This window comes from Desmodus rotundus, chromosome 9 (assembly GCF_022682495.2).
Source record: "Desmodus rotundus isolate HL8 chromosome 9, HLdesRot8A.1, whole genome shotgun sequence".
Classification (NCBI taxonomy): Eukaryota; Metazoa; Chordata; class Mammalia; order Chiroptera; family Phyllostomidae; genus Desmodus; species Desmodus rotundus.
Genome location: NC_071395.1, coordinates 63,559,465 through 63,570,624, shown reverse-complemented (window position 1 = coordinate 63,570,624; position 11,160 = coordinate 63,559,465). Strand labels below are relative to the sequence as shown.

The 11,160-nt window shown below is 53.2% G+C and overlaps 1 protein-coding gene, 1 long non-coding RNA gene and 3 other non-coding genes across 5 annotated transcripts in view; 4 read left to right on the top strand and 1 right to left on the bottom strand.

Moving 5' to 3' along the window:
- Positions 1-1,461: 1,461 nt before the first annotated feature.
- LOC128779196 (uncharacterized) lies at positions 1,462-3,535 on the top strand. Its single transcript, XR_008425098.1, has 5 exons — positions 1,462-1,762; positions 1,967-2,018; positions 2,456-2,549; positions 2,827-2,906; positions 3,128-3,535. It is a non-coding gene; the product is annotated as an uncharacterized lncRNA (long non-coding RNA).
- LOC112308990 (small nucleolar RNA SNORD49) lies at positions 1,814-1,884 on the top strand. The gene has a single exon (XR_002975198.1). It is a non-coding gene; the product is annotated as a small nucleolar RNA SNORD49 (small nucleolar RNA).
- Positions 2,309-2,377, top strand: LOC112308991 (small nucleolar RNA SNORD49). Its single transcript, XR_002975199.1, has one exon. It is a non-coding gene; the product is annotated as a small nucleolar RNA SNORD49 (small nucleolar RNA).
- LOC112309005 (small nucleolar RNA SNORD65) lies at positions 2,988-3,060 on the top strand. The gene has a single exon (XR_002975209.1). It is a non-coding gene; the product is annotated as a small nucleolar RNA SNORD65 (small nucleolar RNA).
- The window catches only part of LRRC75A (leucine rich repeat containing 75A), a 44,500-nt gene continuing 36,858 nt past the window's right edge, over positions 3,519-11,160 (bottom strand). Inside the window, exons 3-4 of the mRNA XM_053910711.2 lie at positions 7,848-7,963; positions 3,519-5,313 (exon numbers count right to left, since the gene is read on the bottom strand). Coding sequence (XP_053766686.1) covers positions 4,773-5,313; positions 7,848-7,963 — 657 coding nt within the window. The 3' untranslated portion in view covers positions 3,519-4,772. The remainder of the gene's footprint in view (positions 5,314-7,847; positions 7,964-11,160) is intronic.

Below are 11,160 nucleotides of genomic sequence, written 5' to 3'. Positions count from 1 at the left end.
GAGCATGGTCATATGCTGAACGGAAGGCAGAGGTTTCCACTGCTGTTGAGAGAGGAGTGAGACAGGATAGTAAGAAGACAGGAAAATTCCTTGGCCAGTGGACTAGGGAAACTGAGACAGATGACTGAACACAATGGCCAAGCAATCAAAGTCGGGAGCAAAACTGGGGAACAAGGACCAGCATCCCAGGGTTACCTTTCCTCCCCAGGCCTCTCCTCCCTGAAGATAACAACTAGGCCTCAGTTGTGTTTCAGCTCCAGGCCCAGAAAAGCAGCAACACAAGGTGCGCGATGCCAGAGCCTAGTGCAGTAGCTAACGACCCCCTGCCCTGACACTGGCCAATCAGTGGAGACCAGGACTCTGAAAGGTCCCACCTGGAGAACTGATGAACGTTCTATTGAAACCCTCTCCCGAAACCTCCCTTAAGGTTCCCGTCCACAAGACAGAGATAAAAGCCTGAAGACAAAGGACCCAGCACCCCTGCACTCTCCCTCTGGGGAGCAGCCTGGGCCATTCCCTTTTCCTTCTTCCCCCGTTTCTTTGCCCACAGGCACGCATCTCCTAAACTCTAAGGCAGTGGACACTTGGCAGCTTGTCACAAGCTGATCCTCTGAAGCTGTCCCCAAGGCCCTCTTTTCTCTGGCTTCCCAGTGAGCTCAGGCAGCCCAGCCTAGGCTCTCCTGTTGCTTCTTCTATGCTAAGCATTCCCTTGTTTCACTGTGCTCAGCTTTAATAAACATCCTTATAGTCTCATAGTCACCTGCACTCATTTTGTGAAGTCTTTCCGACGCTAAGTTAAGAGCCCACAAGCTACAGTGGGCCCTCGGCTGACCCTCTGTGCGCCCTTCGGTGTAGGGTCACAGGGGGATGGGGTAGAGAAGCCCTGGAGAATCAGCAAAGGGGAGGGGGAGACAGGATGGCTGCCCTGTCCTCAGAGGCCATTCTATAGAGATGTGCACGCGGTTGCGAGGATCTGTGTGCATTTTCAGAGTTGTGAGCTGGGAGCAGACTGGCTCGCTGCGTGCCCTGCCAAGGTGCTGCAGGGTTTCAAAGGTCTCATCTTGTGTGATCCTCACAACAACCTTCTAGGCCGCAGTTTCTCCACCTCCCTGAACAGCAATGGGAACCTCACAACAGACGATCAAAACACCCAAGGTCACGCACCCAGGCGGCGCCAGCAAACTCAAGCAGCGGCGCCAACACCGCAGCGCAATGCAGCCCGCGCAGGCGCCCTGGGCCTCGCCGCGCCTGTGGCCCAGAATTCCCGAGGCCGACGAGGCGACCATGGCTGTACAGGAGGGGGAGGCCTAGGGGGGCGCGGCGCCTGTCTGGTAAAACGAGGTGGAAGTTCCCGTGAGTCTTTGCCGGCATCACCCTCCCTTCTGTGAAGAGTGGAATGTTCCAACTCCTTAAGGGCCTCGGCCACCGCAGGCACCACCTTTTCCACTGTAACCTGTTAGTAAAAAGGAGTCTTGGCATCTGGCGGTCGCAGCTGGTAGCAAGGGCGAATGAGCTAGTGCCTTTCTAACTTTGGGAGGATGTTTCCGGGAAGCCTAATCAGAGTGGCTACTCGCACGTGGGCTTCGGGGCGGGCGTTGTGGCCGCCGCAGCCCACCAGGGCCGCGCCACGCTGCCGGCGAGCGGGGAGCGAGGCGCGCGCTGGTCCTGCAGGGCCCCCGCCTCCAATGAGCCTGAGGTTCCCGGAAGCCGGAACTCCGTTCCGTGGGCTCCCGGATGGGAGTGATCAGATCTGAGAGAACAGGTTAAGTAGGGGACTTCCTGCACTGGGGACCACGAGGAAGATTTGTTTGACTGTCCTGATGATACTAACATTAGGAAGTGCCGTCAGATGCGAAAACTGACGATTTTTATGCTTATCTGACTGCAGTCGCTGAAACCTCAATAGTTTAGTTTCTTTTTAACTGCCAGAATCCACCCTAAATGCATGTCCGTGTTCCTATTTCAGATGGCAGACCCACTGACGAGTACCGAAGACAGGAGCAGCATCCCACTTTGAGGTAAGACCTGGTCTAGGTAGGAATTAATATGGAACTTACCTGTATTGCTACCTTAAGTGCACTGAAATTCCTTGATGTTGCACAGTTGCAGTTTTTACGTGTTTATTCACTACCTAACTGCATAATTGGCAATGGCTAGGAGGTGGCTGCCCCCAACCTGCAAGTATTTAAATCACATCTATGTGCATAAACAAACTGCATTCAAATGTCTCCTGGCTGTTGAGGCAACGTTAAATTCCGGGTAACGTGCAGGGCCCTGGAGCAGAACCGGGAGTAGTGGGGAGCTTGGCTGCTCTGATGAGATCACTAACAGGAAGTGCCATCAGAAATAGGTAACTGAGGATGACTCCTGGCTGACTGCAGTCTACAAGTCCTCAAGTTGCTGGTGCCCAGGAGTAAGGTCTGAACTGAGACCCTTCATTTTTTTATTCACCCAGGTTGCAAATGAATGGAGGACTGGCGAAAGCTGAGTGTTGGAGTGAGAAGCATTGGCTTGGCATGAGCTAAGCTTTGATTTGTGGAGAGGTAGAGGTTAGTGGTTGAGCAGAGACCCATGAGTTCCTTTTTACTTTATGGTTATATAGTCCTGAGCAAATTGACTGTCTGCTCTAAGATGTGGTTTCTCTCATTCTAAAAATTGGGTTTGTGATGTTGAAAATACTGACTAAATGGCCATTCAACACCCAAGAAGCCAATTAGGACTAAGTTCTTACGGACTCTTATTGAAATGGACTGACTTTAATCCTTAGTTGAGGCTATTAGGATCAGAACTACATCTGCTAACTAGGTGCTTTATTCATTCCCCTAGGTTTTGAGTGTGAAGGGTGGTGATCAGCAGTGCACTTTGAAAGCTGGTGATGGTGGAAGCAGCAGCTCCCCTGGGAAGAGGTAAGAATTCACCTGGACAGTGATTGCCCCATAGTAGAATGAATGGGCAGCTAGTTCTGTTGCAATTTAATAAAGGATATCAAATGATGATATCACCCAAAATAGCTGGAATTACCGGCAGATTGTATGGTGGTGAATCTACCGTTTTCTGAGGATGTCCTAGGCTGTGAACAACTGTTGTTGGGAGCAGAGAGTGTGACTGACACTAGGTTTCTTTGCAGACCGCATTTCCAGAGGATGGTCAGCCATGCTGCAGCAGGGGCAGCATTCGAAGTTGCCAGGACCAGTACCACCTGGACAACCTGGACTCGGGAGACCCTAGGCTTCAACATTGTTGCTGTAGAAACATTCTCACCTTACGCTGAGCATCAGAGAGGACACTTACCAACAATAGGGCCAAGAAATGGATTTGGCAACCTTTGCGCAGGACAAGCACTTTGGCATTCATGAATTTTCTAGTATTGTCCTGATCAAAAGGAGCTTCTGTACATTTTAGTGTTGTATTTGTTATATTGGGCAAGGGTCTGAGGTATTTAAGCTGGAAACTTCCTCCTGAAGTTAATATCCATGTGCAGTTACCATAAACTAACATTGTAATAAAGGATGGTCTTTGGTGTTGGTTCTTAAAATGTGTATTTGAAGGAAGAGTTAAGTTTGACTACTGTCAAATATTAGCAGTCCACTTGTCATCTTCCCTGGGGTCTAAGTTCTCTCTAGACTTTGAGGGCGAAAATTCCAAAGCATTTAAGGCTTCCATATACTTGAGTCCAGTCCCTAGTTCCCCTGGGCTCTGTCCCTTTGCCTAGCCTTCCTCTAGTAACTCCTAAAGTTGTGTGTTTAGCCCACCTCTCAGCCTAGCTCATCTTGCTTTTTCTTTTTTTAAAGACAGGCCATTGGTAACAGTGGGTGAAAACCCTTGCTTTTGGGGACCTAGTTTTCTTCCACCTAGCCATCTTTGGAGGCAGGTCTTCCACGAATTCGTAGGAGTGCTTTTAGCACCATTCTGGTCCTGGGTGTTTAATAACGGGCTTCCGTAGTAGGTTCTGGAAATGTGCTGAAAGTGTCAAGGATACTTAGGGACTTAAGGAACTTTATGGGGAAAGCGTCCTTAGACCCTATTTCAAAGGAGGCAGCGCTCTGGCCTGTACAGGGCAACACGGCAAAGGACGTTACAGTCTGGTCATTGTGTGTGTGGAGGGATTATGGCATGGGGTTTCACAGTGGCCTTTGATGTGGCTGCCCCAGCCACCTTAGGAGACTATTGAAAGGTGGCTGGTTCCACAGGCAGACCTCTGGAGTCATGGGTTTGAGGGCAGAGACTAACTGGGAAGTCAGTTACAAGGAGCCCAGGGCTCCACGAGTAGGTGGATCGCCTTAAGTCCATAGTCCACAGGGAGTCTAGGCTCCTGGAACCTGGCAGCCAGTCCCCTACCTCGACCTCCTCCACTCGGGAGAGCTGCTAAGATTCCAACATGCCTGGAGTTTGCTACCCTGAACAGGACAAGTGTGTATAATTGCAAAGTCCGGGGTTGGATGTAGGATCCCAACCCCTACACTCCTTTTCTGGGCGAGAGCTTTTAACATCCTGCTCACATCTCAGGCTACCAGCATCCCCACCCCCTAAACCCGGGAAGGCCGAGGATTGATTCTTTGGGGCCAAGGATCGCTTCTCAGCAGCCAAAGATAACAAGGGGGAAGAGGGAAGACCAGTGAGAGGCATTACACAACCTGCCTTTTCCAGATTCTGCAATCTGGCTTCCCCATGGGTGGGGCTGCCCAGGCCTGTGTTAGGTAATGGCCTGAGCATCCTGGTAGGAGCCATTAGTCTGCTTCAGCCATCCTACCCCACAAGGCCCCACTTCGGTGTCACGTCTGAGCTGCACCTGCAGTCTCCCTGCCCTCGTAGTCCTTGGCAGGGGCCAGAAGGTCCCCTCCAGGGTCCTCCTGGCCCACTGTTCCGTCCCGGACTTCCTCTCCACAGCCTGGGCCCTCACCCAACTCCAAGATGGTGGGTAGGTGGCCCTGCTTTGGGCAGCGCTTGCGCAGGCTGAGCAGGAAGGGCTGGGGCAATGAGAAGATGTCCACGTTGTTGCCCAGGTCAATCCACGTGACACTGGGGAACTTGCTGGGGTCCTTAAGGGTGTCGGTGAGGTCACGCAGCAGGGCTCGGGTCAGCCGGTTGCCGTTGAGGGCCAGCGTGGTGAGGCGGGGCAGTGTACTGAGTGCTGGCAGCAACTGTAGGACCATGTCATCTGTGAGGCCTGTGAAGCCCAGCTCCACGCTGTCCACCTGCTCCCCACAGCGCTGCAGGTAGCTGCTCACCCGCTCCAGGTCACGGGAAGTCAGTGGGATGCCTGACAGGTCTACCGTGTTGTCCAGTGGGCTTCCAGCTAGGACAGCCTTGAGACTGGAGGGGAGAAGGGACAAGCAAGGTTCCGGTAAGTGGGGCCAGGCTTTTCTCCCATTACAGCAGAGCTAGCACCATGGTCTCCACTCCAGGGATGGGCGGAAACAGAGCCCTGGTTCCCTGGCTCTACCCCACATCTCAGCCTGGCTGGGCCCAGCTGGTCAGAGCCTGACAGGCCACAAGGGAAACACCCAAGTGTTTCTGCAGTGACGAAGGGTACATTCTGGGGCCACAATGCATGGGTTTGCATCTTAACTCCTTCCTACTCTGTGTGACTTTCAGTTAGGTACTTAACCTCTCTGTGCCTCAGTTACTTTCCTGGAAAATGGAGCTATTTGAGTGCGACAGGATTGTTATGTGAAGTAAGTCTATAATGCAAAGCCTTTAAAACAGTGCCTGGTTGGGTGAGGGGTGGATAAATACCTGCTGCTGTGCTGATTGATCACCTGGGCTGAGCTTCCTGCTTCTGTGAGAGTGCCACGATTTCTGATGTGGCCAAGGCCATGTTCCCCACCAGACGGGGATCCTTAGGCAGATCCCCCCAGGATGGCGGGCAGGGGAGGATGAGGGAGCTCCAAGCCCAGTGGGAGCTGCTGACTCCTGGAGGCGGGGTGCTCTTTGCTCCCTGCCTTGTGCCATCCCTTGCTCTTCTTTCTTCCCCTGCTCCTTGTTCTGGGGCCACAGCTCCCTACTTCCAGGTATCACAGGCAAGCCCAGAGGGCCCAGCCCTGGGAAGGAGAGGGAGCGGGGAGGTGCTGTTAAACAGCTGGGCAGACCCCTACCCTCTGATCTCCTGAAGCTGGAAGGTCACCAATGGTTTGCTCGTCTTGCCCTGCCCCAGGGAGTTTAAGGCAAAGCTCTCACGGCACGACATGTAAGGGCTTGGAACACCGCCTGGTATTTGTGTAGCGTGATTTAAGTGCTGGCTGTAATTCTTGTCTATGTCATTAATAAAGCAGGCCTATCACACCAGGGAAATAGGTAGTGTGGTGGTTAACAGCCTGAGCCTGGGGTTGGATTCCAGCCCTGCCACTTACCAGCTGGCTAATTGTGGCCAGTCAGATGGCAACAGTAATAGCCCCGACCTTGGTCAATCCTTGAACAAGTGTTTGTTAAGCTCCTACTAGGTGCCAGGGGCTGCCCTAGGCACTGAGACCACAGTGGTGAACCAGGTGGACAAGACTCCCGTTTTCATTCTGCCAGAGAGGGGCTGGCCAACAAGCAAACCAATCTGAGAGGGAAGCCCGAGAGTAGCTTGGGGGTATGACCACTCAGGAAGGCTTCTTTGAGGAGATAACTTTTGAGGTGACAGGCAAAGAAAAAAAGTAGGCCTTCAGGGTTTGGAAAGAGCTCCAGTGAGGGAGTGCAGGTGCAGAGGCCCTGAAGCTGGAATGAGCTTGAGGTGTCTGAGAACCAGCAGGAAGGAAAGAGGGGCAGGGGGCACAGGAAAGTGGGAGCAGACAGAACAGAGGGGCTGAGGACCCCATCACACAGGGCCCTGTTTGTGTTTCACTCGACGTGGCCAGAAGCCACTGAGGGGAGCGAGATTTCTGAATGAAGAATGGACTGAGCATGTGTGCGTGATGGGGAGACAGGAGAAGAGGCCCCTGGACTCCAACAGAGCTCCGATTCCCAGCTTTTCAATCCTAAAGAACTAGCTCTCAAAGTCTCCTTGTGGCCTTCCAGGTCTCATAGGTTCTCTCTCTCCTGTTCTGCTCTGTCCCATATATGGCCCTGCCCTCAGCCCAGTGGGAGCCTCACTTCCTCCACTTGGGGAGGCCTCCCCAGGACCCACCAGCTCCTCCCTGGCTTGGGGGTGAAGCTGTGCATAAGGGAAAGAGGAGCCAGTCCAGCCTCTCCTCAGCTGCAGGGCCTAGAAGGAGAGCCCATGGCAGCAGCAAGGCCCAGCCTGTCTTTCAGAAGGGAAGGCGCTATGCCCCATGGCCACTCTCAAGAGAGGCAGGGGTGTTCCTCCTCCAGAAAGTCCTCCTTTCGGCCTCCCCTCCACCTGCTTCCTGTCAGGTCCCACAGGTTCTGTGTCCCAGGTGCCACCTCTTTGCCAGTCTTCAGGGGGCCACAAATCCCCTGAGGATTGTCACCGCTGCATGGACTAGGGATATGCCTGGGTCTGGGTCCCCCTAGGGGGTAATCAGTGAGCATGCCTACATTCAGTACAGTACACCAGGGATCAGAAACTCACGTCCCCCGCAATCCTTCAGAATGGGCCCATATCCCCCAGCCCCCACCCCACAGAGCAGGGCCCTGCCTCCAGGGCCTCACATGGCTCATGCCCACCTGGAGTGCTCTCCTGGCTGCTTTCCCCACCACAGAATTGTCTTTCCATCTCACCTACTTCAGGCAGCATTCCAAGACAACCCTCTCTGGTCCAGCTCTTACCTTTACTCCATTGTCCTGGGAGGGGGTGCTGCTGTGTATCAGACACCCAGCCTGACATAGGCTATCTTTGGGCTGCATTTGTAGAAGGAGACTGGCAGGGGGGCAGGGCAGACCCACTGCAGGTGACCCTGACTCACCAGGCCTGTGGCTTCCTCTTCACCAGCCCCCGGTGCCGCCGCCACTGGGAGTGGGGGCTGAGATGGTACGTCAGCTGTCGGCACAGCTTCTCCATGGCACCCAGAGCATCGCCTTCCTGCAGAGGCAACCACGGTGGGGAGCAGGGGTAAGAGCCCAGCCCACCACTTGCAGCCTCCTGTCCCTGCAGGAAGAGCATGGCACCCAGGCTCAGCTGGGGGAGGCCCGATCTGCTGGCTCAAGGTGGGCGCCCTCAGCGGAGAACAGTGATTACAAACTGATCTGCATAATGGTTTTAGTTTTTGTGAATTAGTTGCTATGATAAAAAGCTGGAGATGTATATAAAAGTCTGGATTCCGGGTGACCTGACAACAACTGACTGGAGCTGAGTTGCCTGCTGATCCCTTAGCCAGGGCTCACTAGGGTCCCTGCCACTCCCCAACATCCAGGGCCATTCTGCTCCTTCAGTGGTTCAACAAACATTTATGAGCACCTATAGGTGCCAGACAGTTGTAGGAGCTGAGGACACAGCCACGACCAAATGTCCTTGCTCTTGTATTTCTCATGGTACAGAGAGAAGCGAAATACTTTTACCATGTCTTATACCCATGTCAAAAGTGGGGGGAAAAGAATGAAGGAGCTATGCCTCTCCCAGCCTGATTCATCTGTTACCTGTCTGGCCCATCAGCATTTGCGTCTGAGACCTTGGGTCTGAATTGTGTCCCCCCAAATTGTTAACACCTCAGAATGTGACTGTATTTGAAGACAGGGCCTCTAAAGAGTAATTAAGGTGAAATGAAGTCACTGGATGGGCCCTAGTCCAGTGACTGGTATCCTCATGAGAAGAGACTGGGACACTGGCAGGTACAGGGGGAACACCATGTGAGGACACAGTGAGAAGACAGCCATCTACAAGCCAAGGAGAGAGGCCTCAGAGGAAATGAACTTGAAGACACCTTGATCTTGGACTTCTGGCCTCCAGACTATGAGAAATAATTTCTGTTGTTTAAGTGGAATTTTGTTATGGCAGCCTGAGCAAACTGACACTCCGGGTTGAAGGGTGCAGTGGGGAGACATTGGACAGACTCCGGCTCCATCCCGAGGGAAGGCAACCCAACAGTCACTGTGCAGCCCTGGGGGAGTAAGTGGCCGAGACTGTGTGCTCCCACCAGATGGTCCAGTGCCAGGGTCAAGAGCCAGAGTGCCAGGGCTTAGATGGAAACCAGCTTGTGACAGAAGTGTGGATATGGTCAGTTTAACCATTAACCCACATCCAGTGCTCAGCAGAGCACCTGGCAGAGTGAGCACTCAGTAAAAGCCAGCTTGATTCTTATTGCCATCATCACCATCACTCCGCTAATAGGGAAGCAGCACACTGAGTAATCAAGAGAATGAATTTGGCACCAAACTGTGGATTTCAGTCCTTGCTTTGTCACCTCCTGTGTATGCCTCTGATCCTCATCTGTGCTGACCTCACAGGGGATTTTGTGAGGATTAAATGAGTTACTACTTGTAAAGTGCTCTGAATACAACTTGGCATACAGCAAGCTCTCCAGGAATGCTCGCTGAATCAGCACCAGGCCGTATTGTAGGAGTAGCGCAAACACATAGAACTCTAGCAAGGTAACGAAGGAAGATTACTTCTGCCCAGGCTCAGATTTGAGCTGGGCTTTTAAGAGCAGATGGATTAGTGACAACAACATGTCCAAGGGCTTGGGGGTGTTACAGCTATGGGGGCAGGTGACAGTCTGGGGCCTGACCTCACCACTTCCATGGTACCACCTTGGCCCAAGCCACTATTGTCTGTCACCTGGATTAGTGCACACAGACATTACGCTAGGGCTTTATGGAATTCCCACAGCATGCTGCTGTAGTAAATGCTTTCATTATTCCCATTTTACAGAGGAGGAAACAGGCTCAGAGGGCCAAGGCTGTTGAAAAGGCAAGAGAAGGAGACTCTGAGGGAGGGAGACAAGAGACAGGGGAGGTAGGCAGGAGGGAGCTGAGCGTTCAAAGAGGTGAATATATGTAGAAGGAGCCAGCAGAGAAAGGAAGGCCCAAGACTGAATGACAATGGTTTAGAGGAAACCTCTGGTCTCTAGTTCTCCACAAACCTCACCACTTCCTATTGCCTAAGCCTGCCCAAGAGAATGAATGTCACCTGGCAAATGCATTTACAACCCCTGGGGTTCACACCTTTCCTGCTGAGCCTGGGTTTAAGGGTGTGTGGTGAGCAACAATGGGCAGTGAAGCAGGCAGGGGTTCCATCATGGGGGCAGCAGGGGAATGGCAAAGGGGGAGCAGCAGTGTCACATTTGCATTTTAGGACTGTCCCTTGGACTGGGAGATGGAGAAAGGGGAGGGCTGGAGGCAGAGAGGGTGACTCAGGGCCAGGCCCATCTGCTTACATGTGGTTTGGGGAATCCCTGCCAGGCCCATGGAAAGGGCTGCCAGTGACAGAGGCCATCATACTCGATGGGCCATGCACAGGAGGAGAGGGTACGGGCAGAGAGGGGTGAGGAGGGGTCTAGGCCTTCGGCTTGAGACGGGGGCAGAAGAATCTAAAAGGCTCTGGATGAGAAGCTAATGAAAGCAGGACAGGAGAATGCCAGCTCATTTCCAGCTGGGAGATGGAAATGGATTTGTGGGGCTGGGGCTCAAGAGACGTCCGGGCTGGACTGTCCATTGGCATTTGATTAAAGCCCCTGGCCAGGAAATGAGCAGAGGGGAAGGCAGGGGGAAGCTGCAACATCAAAGGGGCAGACATATTGGACAGGCAGGGACTGAGAAGGCATAGTCAGAGGCAGAATGTGTTGCCGGTCTCCCACAACACCTTCTCCAAGGCTGAGAACTGAGCTCCTCCTCTCCTGGAGAACTCCTAGCTCCTCCTCCAACCACTTCCCAGTTTCCAAAATCAGGGGCCTTGGGCTTTCTTTCCATCCTGTAGGCCTGGGCAAAAACTGTGAAAAGAGGCAAAGCAACCGCCCCAGTGCGCCGGCACTGCCACCAGGGGGCAGCCGTGCGCAGGGCGAGGCAATGGGTTTGACTCCGTGCTGCGGCTCCGGACCTGGGAGACTGGATGGGCCTGCTTCCTCCTTGACCAACCCAGAACAACATAGCCACCTAAGGAGGCTGACCCAAGACCAAACGTAAGCTGGTGTCCTCACAGAAGTGGGGGCTCCCCTCCACTTGTTTGGACCAAATAAGCAACTACTGACATTTTTTAGGCATCCGCTATATACGTATGTTAGGCATTGCCTCTGTGCATCGCATGCCTGAACTCATCATAAAGCTGTAACAACAATTTTATGAAAC